The sequence below is a fragment of the Eucyclogobius newberryi genome, unplaced genomic scaffold, assembly GCF_026437365.1.
Source record: "Eucyclogobius newberryi isolate DKJ021-1_F unplaced genomic scaffold, fEucNew1.0.hap1 SCAF_31, whole genome shotgun sequence".
Classification (NCBI taxonomy): Eukaryota; Metazoa; Chordata; class Actinopteri; order Gobiiformes; family Gobiidae; genus Eucyclogobius; species Eucyclogobius newberryi.
In genome coordinates this window covers 296,032-312,102 of record NW_027315957.1, presented here as the reverse complement: position 1 = coordinate 312,102, position 16,071 = coordinate 296,032, and the positions used below count along the sequence as shown (strand labels likewise).

At 60.2% G+C, this 16,071-nt stretch overlaps 1 protein-coding gene across 2 annotated transcripts in view; it reads right to left on the bottom strand.

Moving 5' to 3' along the window:
• Positions 1 to 1,381: 1,381 nt before the first annotated feature.
• The window catches only part of pcf11 (PCF11 cleavage and polyadenylation factor subunit), a 25,248-nt gene continuing 10,558 nt past the window's right edge, over positions 1,382 to 16,071 (bottom strand). The window contains exons 5-20 of one of the 2 annotated variants that reach the window (XM_072461750.1): positions 15,426 to 16,071; positions 14,974 to 15,121; positions 13,889 to 14,195; positions 12,072 to 12,206; positions 11,215 to 11,344; positions 10,780 to 11,017; positions 7,336 to 7,631; positions 6,704 to 7,160; positions 6,574 to 6,628; positions 5,415 to 5,534; positions 5,107 to 5,224; positions 3,793 to 3,976; positions 3,557 to 3,712; positions 3,033 to 3,125; positions 2,283 to 2,318; positions 1,382 to 1,698 (exon numbers count right to left, since the gene is read on the bottom strand). The exon at positions 15,426 to 16,071 is cut by the window's right edge and continues 382 nt beyond it. In XM_072461750.1, the coding sequence (XP_072317851.1) occupies positions 1,513 to 1,698; positions 2,283 to 2,318; positions 3,033 to 3,125; positions 3,557 to 3,712; positions 3,793 to 3,976; positions 5,107 to 5,224; positions 5,415 to 5,534; positions 6,574 to 6,628; positions 6,704 to 7,160; positions 7,336 to 7,631; positions 10,780 to 11,017; positions 11,215 to 11,344; positions 12,072 to 12,206; positions 13,889 to 14,195; positions 14,974 to 15,121; positions 15,426 to 16,071 (3,305 nt within the window). In that variant the 3' untranslated portion in view covers positions 1,382 to 1,512. The remainder of the gene's footprint in view (positions 1,699 to 2,282; positions 2,319 to 3,032; positions 3,126 to 3,556; positions 3,713 to 3,792; positions 3,977 to 5,106; positions 5,225 to 5,414; positions 5,535 to 6,573; positions 6,629 to 6,703; positions 7,161 to 7,335; positions 7,632 to 10,779; positions 11,018 to 11,214; positions 11,345 to 12,071; positions 12,207 to 13,888; positions 14,196 to 14,973; positions 15,122 to 15,425) is intronic. The other variant, XM_072461751.1, reaches the window with a different exon arrangement.

Genomic DNA, 16,071 nt, shown 5'->3' with positions numbered 1-16,071 from the left:
GTGTTCATGACACCTCCTCCTCCTGTGTTCACGACACCTCCTCCTGTGTTCACGACACCTCCTCCTGTGTTCATGACACCTCCTCCTGTGTTCATGACACCTCCTCCTGTGTTCATGACACCTCCTCCTGTGTTCATGACACCTCCTCCTCCTGTGTTCATGACACCTCCTCCTCCTGTGTTCATGACACCTCCTCCTGTGTTCATGACACCTCCTCCTGTGTTCATGACACCTCCTCCTCCTGTGTTCATGACACCTCCTCCTCCTGTGTTCATGACACCTCCTCCTCCTGTGTTCATGACACCTCCTCCTCCTGTGTTCATGACACCTCCTTTGTTCATGACACCTCCTCCTCCTGTGTTCATGACACCTCCTCCTCCTGTGTTCATGACACCTCCTCCTCCTGTGTTCATGACACCTCCTCCTGTGTTCATGACACCTCCTCCTCCTGTGTTCATGACACCTCCTGTGTTCATGACACCTCCTCCTCCTTTGTTCATGACACCTCCTCCTCCTGTGTTCATGACACCTCCTCCTGTGTTCATGACACCTCCTCCTGTGTTCATGACACCTCCTCCTCCTGTGTTCATGACACCTCCTCCTCCTGTGTTCATGACACCTCCTCCTCCTGTGTTCATGACACCTCCTCCTCCTGTGTTCATGACACCTCCTCCTCCTGTGTTCATGACACCTCCTCCTCCTGTGTTCATGACACCTCCTCCTCCTGTGTTCATGACACCTCCTCCTGTGTTCATGACACCTCCTCCTCCTGTGTTCATGACACCTCCTCCTCCTGTGTTCATGACACCTCCTCCTCCTGTGTTCATGACACCTCCTCCTCCTGTGTTCATGACACCTCCTCCTCCTGTGTTCATGACACCTCCTCCTCCTCTGTGGTTTAGTCCTGGTTTGGACCTGGACTAAACCAGGACTGTCAAGCTCCTGCGTTGGGCCCCATTTCCCGTTCTGAAATCTGATGACGCCCAAACACGTCAGATTAAGACAGGGCAGGGGACACGGTGTGGTCAGCAGGGTGTGGTCAGCAGGGTGTGGTCAGCAGGGTGTGGTCAGCAGGGTGTGGTCAGCAGGGTGTGGTCAGCAGGGTGTGGTCAGCAGGGTGTGGTCAGCAGCGGGCGACAGGGCAAAGGTCTTTAATGTGACTAAAGCTGTGAAAAGAACCAGCCAAAGCATTTGTGAAAGAACTTTATTTAAGCTGTAAAACAAAACGATCCAAACCAAAACCAGAAAGATTTTATTTCAGCTCAAATTAAACGTCAACAAGTTCCACCTCCTCAGCGGCATCGGCCAATCAGGATGCTTACCTTCAGGAAACGCCTCGGCCAATGGGCTCGGAGCAAATATTCACAACAGAAAGACCAGGAAGTACCAAAAATACTTTAATCTCATGTATAAATTAAGTGGCGTACAACAGAATCAGACCTGGTGCAAATACAAAAGTGTTCATCGCGGGGCCCCGCCCCACGCCGTAACCACGACAACAGTGAGCCATTGCTAGCTGCTAGCAGGCTCCTCTTTCACAGTCACTTCCTGTTTAGGTTCAGAGTCCACTTCCTGTTTGACACAACACGAGGCTCCACCCTCGTCCTCAATTTTCACTTTAACGTCGTCTGTTCTGAGCGCGCTCAGTGGGTGCTCCAGGTGTTTGTGTGGAGAAGGCGTGGCCTCCAGGTACGACGACTGAAACCAGAAAACACCGTCAGGAACTGGGTCTAAAGAGGGTCTAAAGTGGGTCTAAAGAGGGACTAAAGCAGGTCTAAAGCGGGTCTAAAGCAGGACTAAAGAGGGTCTAAAGAGGGTCTAAAGAGGGACTAAAGAGGGTCTAAAGTGGGTCTAAAGAGGGACTAAAGCAGGTCTAAAGCGGGTCTAAAGCAGGACTAAAGAGGGTCTAAAGAGGGTCTAAAGAGGGACTAAAGAGGGTCTAAAGAGGGTCTAAAGCAGGTCTAAACAGGGTCTAAAGAGGGACTAAAGCAGGACTAAAGCAGGTCTAAAGCAGGACTAAAGCAGGTCTAAAGAGGGTCTAAAGCAGGACTAAAGAGGGTCTAAAGCAGGACTAAAGAGGGTCTAAAGCAGGACTAAAGAGGGTCTAAAGCAGGACTAAAGAGGGTCTAAAGAGGGTCTAAAGCAGGACTAAAGAGGGTCTAAAGCAGGACTAAAGAGGGTCTAAAGAGGGTCTAAAGAGGGTCTAAAGAGGGTCTAAAGCAGGTCTAAAGAGGGTCTAAAGAGGGACTAAGGCGGGACATGTTTGAGTGTCTGGTACTTACGTTCTGATAGTCCTCGAAACACGCCGGGTGAAAGTTCTGAGGAGACACAGACGGTTATTTTTACCACTGTTACTGCAGTACTGTTACTGCAGTACTGTTACTGCAGTACTGTTACTGCAGTACTGTTACTGTTACTGCAGTACTGTTACTGTTACTGCAGTACTGTTACTGCAGTACTGTTACTGTTACTGCAGTACTGTTACTGCAGTACTGTTACTGCAGTACTGTTACTGCAGTACTGTTACTGTTACTGCAGTACTGTTACTGCAGTACTGTTACTGCAGTACTGTTACTGCAGTACTGTTACTGCAGTACTGTTACTGCAGTACTGTTACTGTTACTGCAGTACTGTTACTGTTACTGCAGTACTGTTACTGCAGTACTGTTACTGCAGTACTGTTACTGCAGTACTGTTACTGTTACTGCAGTACTGTTACTGCAGTACTGTTACTGTTACTGCAGTACTGTTACTGTTACTGCAGTACTGTTACTGCAGTACTGTTACTGCAGTACTGTTACTGCAGTACTGTTACTGCAGTACTGTTACTGTTACTGCAGTACTGTTACTGCAGTACTGTTACTGCAGTACTGTTACTGCAGTACTGTTACTGCAGTACTGTTACTGCAGTACTGTTACTGCAGTACTGTTACTGCAGTACTTTTACTGTTACTGCAGTACTGTTACTGCAGTACTGTTACTGTTACTGCAGTACTGTTACTGCAGTACTTTGTGAAGTATTTGTCATGTACCTTGTCGTCGACACGGAGAGCGTTCTTCAGAAACCAGTCCTCCTCCTCTTCCACCCAGTACGTCTCGAAAGGCTCCTGACAGATCTCACACAACTGAAACAGAAACAAGCAACATCAGCCTCCTGAAGGCTCCTCCTCCTCCTGAAGGCTCCTCCTCCTTCTGAAGGCTCCTCCTCCTCCTGAAGGCTCCTCCTCCTTCTGAAGGCTCCTCCTCCTCCTGAAGGCTCCTCCTCCTCCTGAAGGCTCCTCCTCCTCCTCCTCCTCCTCCAGACCCTCAGCCTCCTCCTCCAGACCCTCAGCCTCCTCCTCCAGACCCTCAGCCTCCTCCTCCAGACCCTCAGCCTCCTCCTCCAGACCCTCAGCCTCCTTCTCCTCCTCCAGACCCTCAGCCTCCTTCTCCTCCTCCAGACCCTCAGCCTCCTCCTCCAGACCCTCAGCCTCCTTCTCCTCCTCCAGACCCTCAGCCTCCTCCAGACCCTCAGCCTCCTCCTCCTCCTCCAGACCCTCATGTCTCTGATACTCACCTCTGCGACTTGGTCCTTAGTGGCTCGGACGCTCTGGAACTCCTTCTCTTTGGCGGCGGCCTGGGTCTTCTGCACCTCCTCCTCGTTCTCCTTCTCAAAGAAGGTACTTTTGGCTCGTTCCTCCAGGTCTGCGATCTCCTCAAACTCCACCCAGTCCTGAAAGAACCAGGGACAAGTGTAAGGGTCATATCTGAGTCTTTGTCCACTCCCGGCACCCGTGTGGACGTCCTACTCACCGTGAGGCCGTAGTACCAGCGTCGGTGTGTGATCTTCTTGGCAGCCACTTTGCCGGCGTGATTCTGTCTGAAGTGCCAGTCCAGATGGTCAGCGTAGAGGTCAGTCTGAGCGGCCGTGAAGCGCATGCTGCACAGACAGCACTGGTTCCCCGTGTAAAGACGAGTCACCACACTCTCGTAACGGCTGAGGAGGAAATGGATCAACGTGAGGACCTACTGTCAGCACTACTCGTCCAGAGTCTGGTGCTGGACCTACTGTGTCCAGAGTCTGGTGCTGGACCTACTGTGTCCAGAGTCTGGTGCTGGACCTACTGTGTCCAGAGTCTGGTGCTGGACCTACTGTGTCCAGAGTCTGGTGCTGGACCTACTGTGTCCAGAGTCTGGTGCTGGACCTACTGTGTCCAGAGTCTGGTGCTGGACCTACTGTGTCCAGAGTCTGGTGCTGGACCTACTGTGTCCAGAGTCTGGTGCTGGACCTACTGTGTCCAGAGTCTGGTGCTGGACCTACTGTGTCCAGAGTCTGGTGCTGGACCTACTGTGTCCAGAGTCTGGTGCTGGACCTACTCTGTCCAGAGTCTGGTGCTGGACCTACTCTGTCCAGAGTCTGGTGCTGGACCTACTGTGTCCAGAGTCTGGTGCTGGACCTACTGTGTCCAGAGTCTGGTGCTGGACCTACTCTGTCCAGAGTCTGGTGCTGGACCTACTTTGTCCAGAGTCTGGTGCTGGACCTACTGTGTCCAGAGTCTGGTGCTGGACCTACTCTGTCCAGAGTCTGGTGCTGGACCTACTCTGTCCAGAGTCTGGTGCTGGACCTACTCTGTCCAGAGTCTGGTGCTGGACCTACTGTGTCCAGAGTCTGGTGCTGGACCTACTGTGTCCAGAGTCTGGTGCTGGACCTACTGTGTCCAGAGTCTGGTGAGGACCTACTGTGTCCAGAGTCTGGTGCTGGACCTACTGTGTCCAGAGTCTGGTGCTGGACCTACTGTGTCCAGAGTCTGGTGAGGACCTACTGTGTCCAGAGTCTGGTGCTGGACCTACTCTGTCCAGAGTCTGGTGCTGGACCTACTGTGTCCAGAGTCTGGTGCTGGACCTACTCTGTCCAGAGTCTGGTGCTGGACCTACTGTGTCCAGAGTCTGGTGCTGGACCTACTGTGTCCAGAGTCTGGTGCTGGACCTACTGTGTCCAGAGTCTGGTGAGGACCTACTGTGTCCAGAGTCTGGTGAGGACCTACTGTGTCCAGAGTCTGGTGAGGACCTACTGTGTCCAGAGTCTGGTGAGGACCTACTCTGTCCAGAGTCTGGTGCTGGACCTACTGTTTCATGGTGTCCAGTATGAAGCTGGTGAGGTCAGGCAGGTCGTCCTCTGCAGGCTCCTCCTCGTCCTCCTCTTCCTCCACCACAGGGGGCGCTGCAGGGGCCACGGGGGGGCCTCCTGGGACAAACACACAATTAGGACTAAACACAGTGACATCAACTCCAAAACCTTCAGTCTCCACATTTCAACCTTTAGTGTTACCCGGGGCCCCTCAGAGCAGTTACCCCGGGGCCCCTCAGAGCAGTTACCCCGGGGCCCATCAGAGCAGTTACCCCCGGGTTACCCCGGGGCCCTTCAGAGCAGTTACCTGGGGCCTGGCTGGCGGGGCCTTCAGGCTGAGACCCTTTGATGATTCCGGTGGAGATGAGTTTAGACAGAAGGTCGTTCACATCGACTTGACCAAAGTGATTCTCTGGAGCCGGAGCAGCTGCAGGAGGAGGACATGATGAGAACCTGACCTGTCACATGACCCAAGCCCTGAGGGGAGGGGTTTGGGTGCAGTGCGAATGTAGTGCGGGTGCAGTTTGAATGTAGTGCGGGTGCAGTTTGAATGTAGTGCGGGTGCAGTGTGAATGTAGTGCGGGTGCAGTTTGAATGTAGTGCGGGTGCAGTTTGAATGTAGTGCGGGTGCAGTTTGAATGTAGTGCGGGTGCAGTGTGAATGTAGTGCGGGTGCAGTGTGAATGTAGTGCGGGTGCAGTTTGAATGTAGTGCGGGTGCAGTTTGAATGTAGTGCGGGTGCAGTGTGAATGTAGTGCGGGTGCAGTTTGAATGTAGTGCGGGTGCAGTTTGAATGTAGTGCGGGTGCAGTGTGAATGTAGTGCGGGTGCAGTGCGGGTGCAGTGTGAATGCAGTGCGGGTGCAGTTTGAATGTAGTGCGGGTGCAGTGTGAATGTAGTGCGGGTGCAGTGTGAATGTAGTGCGGGTGCAGTGTGAATGTAGTGCGGGTGCAGTGTGAATGTAGTGCGGGTGCAGTGTGAATGTAGTGCGGGTGCAGTGTGAGTGTAGTGCGGGTGCAGTGCGAATGCAGTGCGGGTGCAGTGCGGGTGCAGTGCGAGTGCAGTGCGGGTGCAGTGCGGGTGCAGTGCGGGTGCAGTGCGGGTGCAGTGCGGGTGCAGTGCGGGTGCAGTGCGGGTGCAGTGCGGGTGCAGTGCGGGTGCAGTGCGGGTGCAGTGCGGGTGCAGTGTGACTGCAGTGCGGGTGCAGTGTGACTGCAGTGCGGGTGCAGTGCGGGTGCAGTGCGGGTGCAGTGTGACTGCAGTGCGGGTGCAGTGCGGGTGCAGTGCGGGTGCAGTGTGACTGCAGTGCGGGTGCAGTGTGACTGCAGTGCGGGTGCAGTGTGACTGCAGTGCGGGTGCAGTGTGACTGCAGTGCGGGTGCAGTGTGACTGCAGTGCGGGTGCAGTGTGACTGCAGTGCGGGTGCAGTGTGACTGCAGTGCGGGTGCAGTGTGAATGCAGTGTCTGACCTTGGGGGAAAGGCACAGTGTTCTGAGGCATAAACGGCTGGTTCATGTTGTTCATCTGAAACAAACATCACAGTTTTACTAAATGAATCATATCGTTTGTGTCAGATGTGTTCAGGAGCAGGGGCCTCACCGGCTGCTGCAGGCCAGGGCCCGGGGCCTGGGGATAGAAGCCTCCCTGAGGCTGTGTGAAGGGCCCAGGCTGGCCAAAGTTAGGCCCCTGAAACATGGGGGCTGCGGGAGGGAAGGGGCCACTCACAGGCTCAGAAAAGTGCTGCGGGCCCATGTTGTTGGGGCCCATGTTGTTGGGGCCCATGTTGCTGGGGCCCATGTTGCTGGGGCCCATGTTGCTGGGGCCCATGTTGCTGGGGCCCATGTTGTTGGGGCCCATGTTGTTGGGGCCCATGTTGTTGGGGCCCATGTTGTTGGGGCCCATGTTGTTGGGGCCCATGTTGTTGGGGCCCATGTTGAAGCCCTGCTGTGGGGCCATGGGGCCGTCGAACATGGAGGGCCCCAGGGACCTCACGGGAGGATGCTGCTGAGGAGCATAACGATGCTCGAAGCGAGGACCATCAAAGCCAGGTCTGGGTCTGAGAAGAGACGGGTCAAAACAGGGTTAGAACAGGTTCTGGTCCCACTGAGGGTTCTGGTCCCACTGAGGGTTCTGGTCCCACTGAGGGTTCTACTGAGGGTTCTGGTCCCACTGAGGGTTCTGGTCCCACTGAGGGTTCTACTGAGGGTTCTTCAATGGCTCATGTTGCTCACCTGGACTCCGGGCCGTCAAAAGGCCCCTCAAAGCGCTGCGGTATGGGCTGGAAACCCATGGGGCCCATGCTGTTGTTGAAGCGCTGTGGCCCGTCGAACCGCTGCATCGGAGGCTCGAAGCGCACAGGCCCCTGAGGGCGGGGCGAGGGCCCGTCGAACCCTCTCATTGGTCCACTGTGTGTCATGTGATCGAAGTGCTCAGGGCTGTTGAAGCGTGAGGGCGGGTCAAAGCGAGGGCCGTCGAAGCGTTGCTCCGGGTCATAAGAGTCAAACCTGGGGCCGCTCTCAACCCAACCCTGTAACAGACACCAGGAAGTGAGCGGGAGAGGGCGGCAGAGGGAGGGCGGCGGGAGAGAGAGGGCGGCGGAGGGAGGCGGGAGAGAGAGGGCGGCGGGAGAGAGAGGGCGGCGGGAGAGAGAGGGCGGCGGAGGGAGGCGGAGAGAGAGGGCGGCGGAGGGAGGCGGGAGAGAGAGGGCGGCGGAGGGAGGCGGGAGAGAGAGGGCGGCGGAGGGAGGCGGGAGAGAGAGGGCGGCGGGAGAGAGAGGGCGGCGGAGGGAGGCGGGAGAGAGAGGGCGGCGGAGGGAGGCGGGAGAGAGAGGGCGGCGGAGGGAGGCGGGAGAGAGAGGGCGGCGGAGGGAGAGGGCGGCGGAGGGAGAGGGCGGCGGAGGGAGACGGGAGAGAGAGGGCGGCGGGAGAGAGAGGGCGGCGGAGGGAGGCGGGAGAGAGAGGGCGGCGGAGGGAGGCGGGAGAGAGGGCGGCGGGAGAGAGAGGGCGGTGGAGGGAGAGGGCGGCGGAGGGAGGCGGGAGAGAGAGGGCGGCGGGAGAGAGAGGGCGGCGGAGGGAGGCGGGAGAGAGGGCGGCGGAGGGAGGCGGGAGAGAGAGGGCGGCGGAGGGAGGCGGGAGAGAGAGGGCGGCGGAGGGAGGCGGGAGAGAGAGGGCGGCGGAGGGAGGCGGGAGAGAGAGGGCGGCGGAGGGAGGCGGGAGAGAGAGGGCGGCGGAGGGAGGCGGGAGAGAGAGGGCGGCGGAGGGAGAGGGCGGCGGAGGGAGGCGGGAGAGAGAGGGCGGCGGAGGGAGGCGTGAGAGAGAGGGCGGCGGAGGGAGGCGGGAGAGAGGGCGGCGGAGGGAGAGGGCGGCGGAGGGAGACGGGAGAGAGAGGGCGGCGGGAGAGAGAGGGCGGCGGAGGGAGGCGGGAGAGAGAGGGCGGCGGAGGGAGGCGGGAGAGAGGGCGGCGGGAGAGAGAGGGCGGTGGAGGGAGAGGGCGGCGGAGGGAGGCGGGAGAGAGAGGGCGGCGGGAGAGAGAGGGCGGCGGGAGAGAGAGGGCGGCGGAGGGAGGCGGGAGAGAGAGGGCGGCGGAGGGAGGCGGGAGAGAGAGGGCGGCGGGAGAGAGAGGGCGGCGGAGGGAGGTGGGAGAGAGAGGGCGGCGGAGGGAGGCGTGAGAGAGAGGGCGGCGGAGGGAGGCGGGAGAGAGAGGGCGGCGGAGGGAGAGGGCGGCGGAGGGAGACGGGAGAGAGAGGGCGGCGGGAGAGAGAGGGCGGCGGAGGGAGGCGGGAGAGAGAGGGCGGCGGAGGGAGGCGGGAGAGAGAGGGCGGTGGAGGGAGAGGGCGGCGGAGGGAGGCGGGAGAGAGAGGGCGGCGGGAGAGAGAGGGCGGTGGAGGGAGGTGGGAGAGAGGGGGCGGCGGAGGGAGGCGGGAGAGAGAGGGCGGCGGAGGGAGGCGGGAGAGAGAGGGCGGCGGGAGAGAGAGGGAGGCCGGAGAGAGAGGTTGGCGGGAGAGAGAGGGCGGCGGGAGAGAGAGGGCGGCGGAGGGAGGCGGGAGAGAGAGGGCGGCGGAGGGAGGCGGGAGAGAGAGGGCGGCGGGAGAGAGAGGGCGGCGGAGGGAGGCGGAGAGAGAGGGCGGCGGAGGGAGGCGGGAGAGAGAGGGCGGCGGAGGGAGGCGGGAGAGAGAGGGCGGCGGAGGGAGGCGGGAGAGAGAGGGCGGCGGAGGGAGAGGGCGGCGGAGGGAGGCGGGAGAGAGAGGGCGGCGGAGGGAGGCGTGAGAGAGAGGGCGGCGGAGGGAGGCGGGAGAGAGAGGGCGGCGGAGGGAGAGGGCGGCGGAGGGAGACGGGAGAGAGAGGGCGGCGGGAGAGAGAGGGCGGCGGAGGGAGGCGGGAGAGAGAGGGCGGCGGAGGGAGGCGGGAGAGAGGGCGGCGGGAGAGAGAGGGCGGTGGAGGGAGAGGGCGGCGGAGGGAGGCGGGAGAGAGAGGGCGGCGGGAGAGAGAGGGCGGCGGAGGGAGGCGGGAGAGAGAGGGCGGCGGAGGGAGGCGGGAGAGAGAGGGCGGCGGAGGGAGGCGGGAGAGAGAGGGCGGCGGAGGGAGGCGGGAGAGAGAGGGCGGCGGAGGGAGGCGGGAGAGAGAGGGCGGCGGGAGAGAGAGGGCGGCGGAGGGAGGCGGAGAGAGAGGGCGGCGGAGGGAGGCGGGAGAGAGAGGGCGGCGGAGGGAGGCGGGAGAGAGAGGGCGGCGGAGGGAGAGGGCGGCGGAGGGAGGCGGGAGAGAGAGGGCGGCGGAGGGAGGCGTGAGAGAGAGGGCGGCGGAGGGAGGCGGGAGAGAGAGGGCGGCGGAGGGAGAGGGCGGCGGAGGGAGACGGGAGAGAGAGGGCGGCGGGAGAGAGAGGGCGGCGGAGGGAGGCGGGAGAGAGAGGGCGGCGGAGGGAGGCGGGAGAGAGGGCGGCGGGAGAGAGAGGGCGGTGGAGGGAGAGGGCGGCGGAGGGAGGCGGGAGAGAGAGGGCGGCGGGAGAGAGAGGGCGGCGGAGGGAGGCGGGAGAGAGAGGGCGGCGGAGGGAGGCGGGAGAGAGAGGGCGGCGGGAGAGAGAGGGCGGCGGAGGGAGGTGGGAGAGAGAGGGCGGCGGAGGGAGGCGTGAGAGAGAGGGCGGCGGAGGGAGGCGGGAGAGAGAGGGCGGCGGAGGGAGAGGGCGGCGGAGGGAGACGGGAGAGAGAGGGCGGCGGGAGAGAGAGGGCGGCGGAGGGAGGCGGGAGAGAGAGGGCGGCGGAGGGAGGCGGGAGAGAGGGCGGCGGGAGAGAGAGGGCGGTGGAGGGAGAGGGCGGCGGAGGGAGGCGGGAGAGAGAGGGCGGCGGGAGAGAGAGGGCGGTGGAGGGAGGTGGGAGAGAGGGGGCGGCGGAGGGAGGCGGGAGAGAGAGGGCGGCGGAGGGAGGCGGGAGAGAGAGGGCGGCGGGAGAGAGAGGGAGGCCGGAGAGAGAGGTTGGCGGGAGAGAGAGGGCGGCGGGAGAGAGAGGGCGGCGGGAGAGAGAGGGCGGCGGGAGAGAGAGGGCGGCGGGAGAGAGAGGGCGGCGGGAGAGAGAGGGCGGCGGGAGAGAGAGGGCGGCGGGAGAGAGAGGGCGGCGGGAGAGAGAGGGCGGCGGGAGAGAGAGGGAGGCGGAGGGAGGCCGGAGAGAGAGGGCGGCGGAGACTGACCTGTTGCCTGTTGCCCGGCGCCTTGTCGTTGTAGCCTCGCTCCGGCCCGTCGTGCCTGGTTTTGAGGATGGATTTGGGCTGCAGGTTCTGGAGGTTCTGCGGGGGCCCGGGCTCCAGTGGCCCCTCCTCAGAGTGCTCAGAGTTGGGGCTCTCGAAGCGTGGCACTGGGCTGGAGTCGGGCTGCTCTCGGGCTACAGGGTGAGGCGGCGGCAGGGGCGACAGGCGCTCACGCTCAAACCTGGGGAAGATGTCAATCAAAATCACTTCATCCACCATAAAACAAGCGTGTCAAAGTGGCCAGTGGCTCACTCTGGAAAATGTGGAATACATTGTGACATAGCAGGGGGCGGAGCCTGTTTTTCAGCGTGGACAGGAAAAACAAAGCCCTAAACTCTAATCTCCAACAGAACTAAACAAGTGCAGTGTAATGCTGACCTGGGAGGCTCCTGGGGGTTTAGCGAGGGCGGGTCCGCTCTGCGCTCCGGGAAGCGACGGTCGTATCCGCTTTTCACCTCACCGTCCAGACGATGGCGCTCCGACAGAGGAGAGATCCACTCGCGGTCCGCTGCATGAGAAGGGAGAAGCCGCTAAGCAACGTACAAAGTGACTGCATGACATTGTGGGCTCATTTCCCGTGTCCAGACGTGAAGAGCTTAAAGCTACGTACAGACCGCCGCCGCCTAATCGCGCCCGACGCAGAATTTGAGCGCGTGTACATTTGAAAGGTTTACGCACCGGACGCGCGCTCTCGACGCCCCGGCCACTGTACACAGGCGCGCGTACGGAGCGCTCGAGCTCTGCGCACATGCGCAGTAGAGGTGTTGTCGCGGCCTTTCATTGTGTAAAATTGCAGATATGGAGAGTGTTGTTGGTTTGTTTCCGTCTCTGTTCCACCGTGAACACATGGTACAGCTGCTTTCTCCCACAAACAGCCACAATCAGTCTTTCGTCTGCCATTGTTGACGAGCCAGGAAAAAGTGGCTCTTCTTTGGGAATTCCACGGGGAATACCGGAAATGTGAGGGGCTCTGATTGGCTGCTGCGGCGGCTGCTACGCTTCAGCTGCAGAGACCTGAACATATCTGAATGCGTCGCGTAAGCCGCTTCCGTCGCCTCGGCCGCCTCATACGCGCTCAAAGCGCGAGAGCGTAAGAAAATGCACCAATCGCGCCGCGGATAACGCACTACGTGCTCGGCGCGCGTTTACTATAGACCTTGAATGTAAACTGGACGCGGCGGCCGCGGCGGTGTGGAAGCCACTTTAAGCAGGAGGTCCCAGAAGGCCGTTTGTACCTGTGTCCCGAGGGTCCACGCGCCTCTTAAATCGGAGACCGGGCAGAGACTTGAGCGGCGGGAACTCTTTTCCGTGGTTGTAGTCCTCTATCATGGGCTGCGGAGGCTCGTCTCGTTCTTTACTCCGCCGCTCGCCTGGAAACAGGGAATCCAGGTCAGACTGAACCAGAAGAGCACCCGTGAAACCAACAGAACCGGGCACAAAGTCAAGGCGTGGCGCTGGGCGTGTGGAGGAAGATGGGGCGTGGCGCTGGGCGTGTGGAGGAAGATGGGGCGTGGCGCTGGGCGTGTGGAGGAAGATGGGGCGTGGCGCTGGGCGTGTGGAGGAAGATGGAGCGTGGCGCTGGGCGTGTGGAGGAAGATGGGGCGTGGCGCTGGGCGTGTGGAGGAAGATGGGGCGTGGCGCTGGGCGTGTGGAGGAAGATGGGGCGTGGCGCTGGGCGTGTGGAGGAAGATGGGGCGTGGCGCTGGGCGTGTGGAGGAAGATGGGGCGTGGCTCTGTGCGTGTGGAGGAAGATGGGGCGTGGCTCTGTGCGTGTGGAGGAAGAGGGGGCGTGGCTCTGTGCGTGTGGAGGAAGAGGGGGCGTGGCTCTGTGCGTGTGGAGGAAGAGGGGGCGTGGCTCTGGGCGTGTGGAGGAAGAGGGGGCGTGGCTCTGGGCGTGTGGAGGAAGAGGGGGCGTGGCTCTGGGCGTGTGGAGGAAGAGGGGGCGTGGCTCTGGGCGTGTGGAGGAAGAGGGGGCGTGGCTCTGGGCGTGTGGAGGAAGAGGGGGCGTGGCTCTGTGCGTGTGGAGGAAGAGGGGGCGTGGCTCTGTGCGTGTGGAGGAAGAGGGGGCGTGGCTCTGTGCGTGTGGAGGAAGAAAGGGCGTAGCTCTGTGCGTGTGGAGGAAGAGGGGGCGTGGCTCTGGGCGTGTGGAGGAAGAGGGGGCGTGGCTCTGTGCGTGTGGAGAAAGAGGGGGCGTGGCTCTGTGCGTGTGGAGGAAGAGGGGGCGTGGCTCTGCGTGTGGAGGAAGAGGGGGCGTGGCTCTGGGCGTGTGGAGGAAGAGGGGGCGTGGCTCTGGGCGTGTGGAGGAAGAGGGGGCGTGGCTCTGGGCGTGTGGAGGAAGAGGGGGCGTGGCTCTGGGCGTGTGGAGGAAGAGGGGACGTGGCTCTGGGCGTGTGGAGGAAGAGGGGGCGTGGCTCTGGGCGTGTGGAGGAAGAGGGGGCGTGGCTCTGTGCGTGTGGAGGAAGAGGGGGCGTGGCTCTGTGCGTGTGGAGGAAGAGGGGGCGTGGCTCTGTGCGTGTGGAGGAAGAGGGGGCGTGGCTCTGTGCGTGTGGAGGAAGAGGGGGCGTGGCTCTGTGCGTGTGGAGGAAGAGGGGGCGTGGCTCTGTGCGTGTGGAGGAAGAGGGGGCGTGGCTCTGTGCGTGTGGAGGAAGAGGGGGCGTGGCTCTGTGCGTGTGGAGGAAGAGGGGGCGTGGCTCTGTGCGAATCATGGGTTTCAGCTTCATGTTTTTGCGGGCGCCAATTAGAGCACTTTCACAAGTCGTTTTGAACTCTTAATGGTATCAATCCGTCACTCAAACTCATGGCCACACAATAACTCCGGCCTGGCCCCTCCCTCCTGTCTCTGGCCCCTCCCTCCTGCCTCTGGCCCCTCCCTCTGGCCCCTCCCTCCTCCCTCTGGCCCCTCCCCATGTGCTTCAGCTCACTGCTTCGCTCTCAGTCACGTGTTACATGAGTCGCCATCTTGCTCCCTGCCAGCTTATGTCAAAAAGTATTGGATTCCGAGCCTTCTGTCCCTGCCTTGGCCCCTCCCCCTCACCTGGCCCCTCCCCCTCACCTGCCCTGTAGCCCTCGTCCGCCTCGGGCCACTCGTCGCTGGGCACGAGTGGCCTGTGCTGTGACACTTGGGTCTTCCTCAGTTTGGATTTGTGCTGGTAGTAGGAGGCCTGCGCCGCGTCCAGGCCAGCAGGGGGCACTCTCTGCGCCGGCGGCCCGGACGAAGGGCTCGTTTTGGGGGATTGGTCCCAGGACTCACCCCGCTGCTGCTGCTTCTCCTCCTGATACTGGAACAGGTGCTTGATCTTGTGGGCCAAGTTGAGGAACTCCTCTTCTGAGATCTCGCCGTTCTCCAGACGCTTGCTCGCCTGCACACAAACCCGACAGGTGAACACGGTCTCCATGGAGACGTACACCAACACACTGACCTGCTATATTTGTGGTGGGAAGTGCAACAAGGCAATAAAAAGTATTTATATAAGTGCGGTGAATGTGGTGACCCAACATCCAATAATAAAAGTTATTGAAGATCCATAATTCATCACATTTCATCTTAAACGGGTAAAATAAAGGTTGTAGTAGATATATATTGTCATTATTGAAAAGTGCTGTGAATTTGGTGACAACAAATATTTAAGAAGCTATTGAAGATTCATTTCATCTTAATCATATTCCATAAATAAAAACACAAATAAAGCTTCAGATGGAAAAATAAAGGTTGCTGTGGTGACCATCATGTTGCATTTACTCTTTTTCAAATTGTTCCATTCCAGATGTAAAATGTTTGACGGTCCCTGAGCACTCGTCTTGGCTCCGCCCACTCGGAGCAGTGTGAGTCGCTGCGCCCAAAATACGCATCTGATCTTTGTAAAGGAGGTCGTCGTCTCTTGGCAGTGTAAATATGAGGATTGTGGCATGTGTATCTGTAATTGACCTCAGAAGTCTGAATCTGTGAATATGATGCTAACTTTACAGAACTATGGGCCGCTACGGTAACTAGGGCCGGGGAAACACTGCTTCAGTCTGATTGGCGGCAGTAGAAAGTGGGCGGGATATACAGTGACAACCCCTTCAATGTTCATCCAAAGCAGGACTGAAAAGGGCCCATTAAACACAAGGCGTGGGCCGTTTGCCCTTTGACCTCACCAGTCGCAGCAGGTCCTTTTTGGAGGCGGAGTTGAGCACGTCTGGGATCTGCAGGTTGGCGTCGACGCTGAGGCGATGTTTGGCCGTGCGAGGAGAAGGATACGCCTTGTGCCGCGGCGTCATGGACTTGTGAGGCTCCTCCTTCCCACTGCAAGACACACTTCACTATCAGACCCACTTCTACACCATTAGACACAAAGGGGACGACTATGTGTCCTAGTCATCCCTTTATGTGTACTAAAGGGACGACTAGGACACGCACTAAAGGGGACGACTAGGGCACACAAAGGGGACGACTAGGGCACACAAAGGGGACGACTAGGACACACAAAGGGGACGACTAGGACACACAAAGGGGACGACTAGGACACACAAAGGGGACGACTAGGACACACAAAGGGGACGACTAGGACACAAAGGGGACGACTAGGACACATGATGGTGCGACTCACTGCTTGGTGTCCTCCCAGCCGCTCTTCCACCGGTGCGCAGCGTCTTTGGACTCTTTACTGGCGGGGTCGTGACCTCTGGGCGAGTCCCGGTCGTCGGGGCCTCGTTTGCGCCGGTCGTTCAGACTCTTCTTCAGGCCGGACACGCCTCGGTCCTCTCGGCTGCGCGCTCGCGGGTTCTTCTGGCCTTTGTGCGGCGATGGCGAGCTGCTCCGGGCGCGGCAGCTGCTTTTGGGCGAGCGCCGGTCCTTCTCTTTGCTGCCGCCGCGCCCGGTGTTCCGTTTGGGAGAAAGGCTGTCGGGAGAGCGCGACCGCTTCCTGGCGTGCGTCCGGGCGTTGCCCCCCAGTTTAAAGTCCTCTTTGGTTGCCATGGAGCCGTTCTCCAGTTTGCTCTTCTTCGATGCCTCGTCCCGTTTCTTCTTCAGATCCTCCAGATCTTTAGAGTCGTCCTCTCGTTTCCTTTTCTCCCTCGGATCATCGTTTTCAGGTTTCTCTTGAGTCCGTTTTTTTAAGCGAGGATCTTTCTTTTCCTCTAAACTTTTATTATTTCTACTTGGAACACTTTTAGTCAAAGGTGAAGGAGACTTGGACTTGGACTTGTCCAGAGCGTCCGGGCGCGGCGCTCTGGCTCGCTCCACTTTCCCGTGTT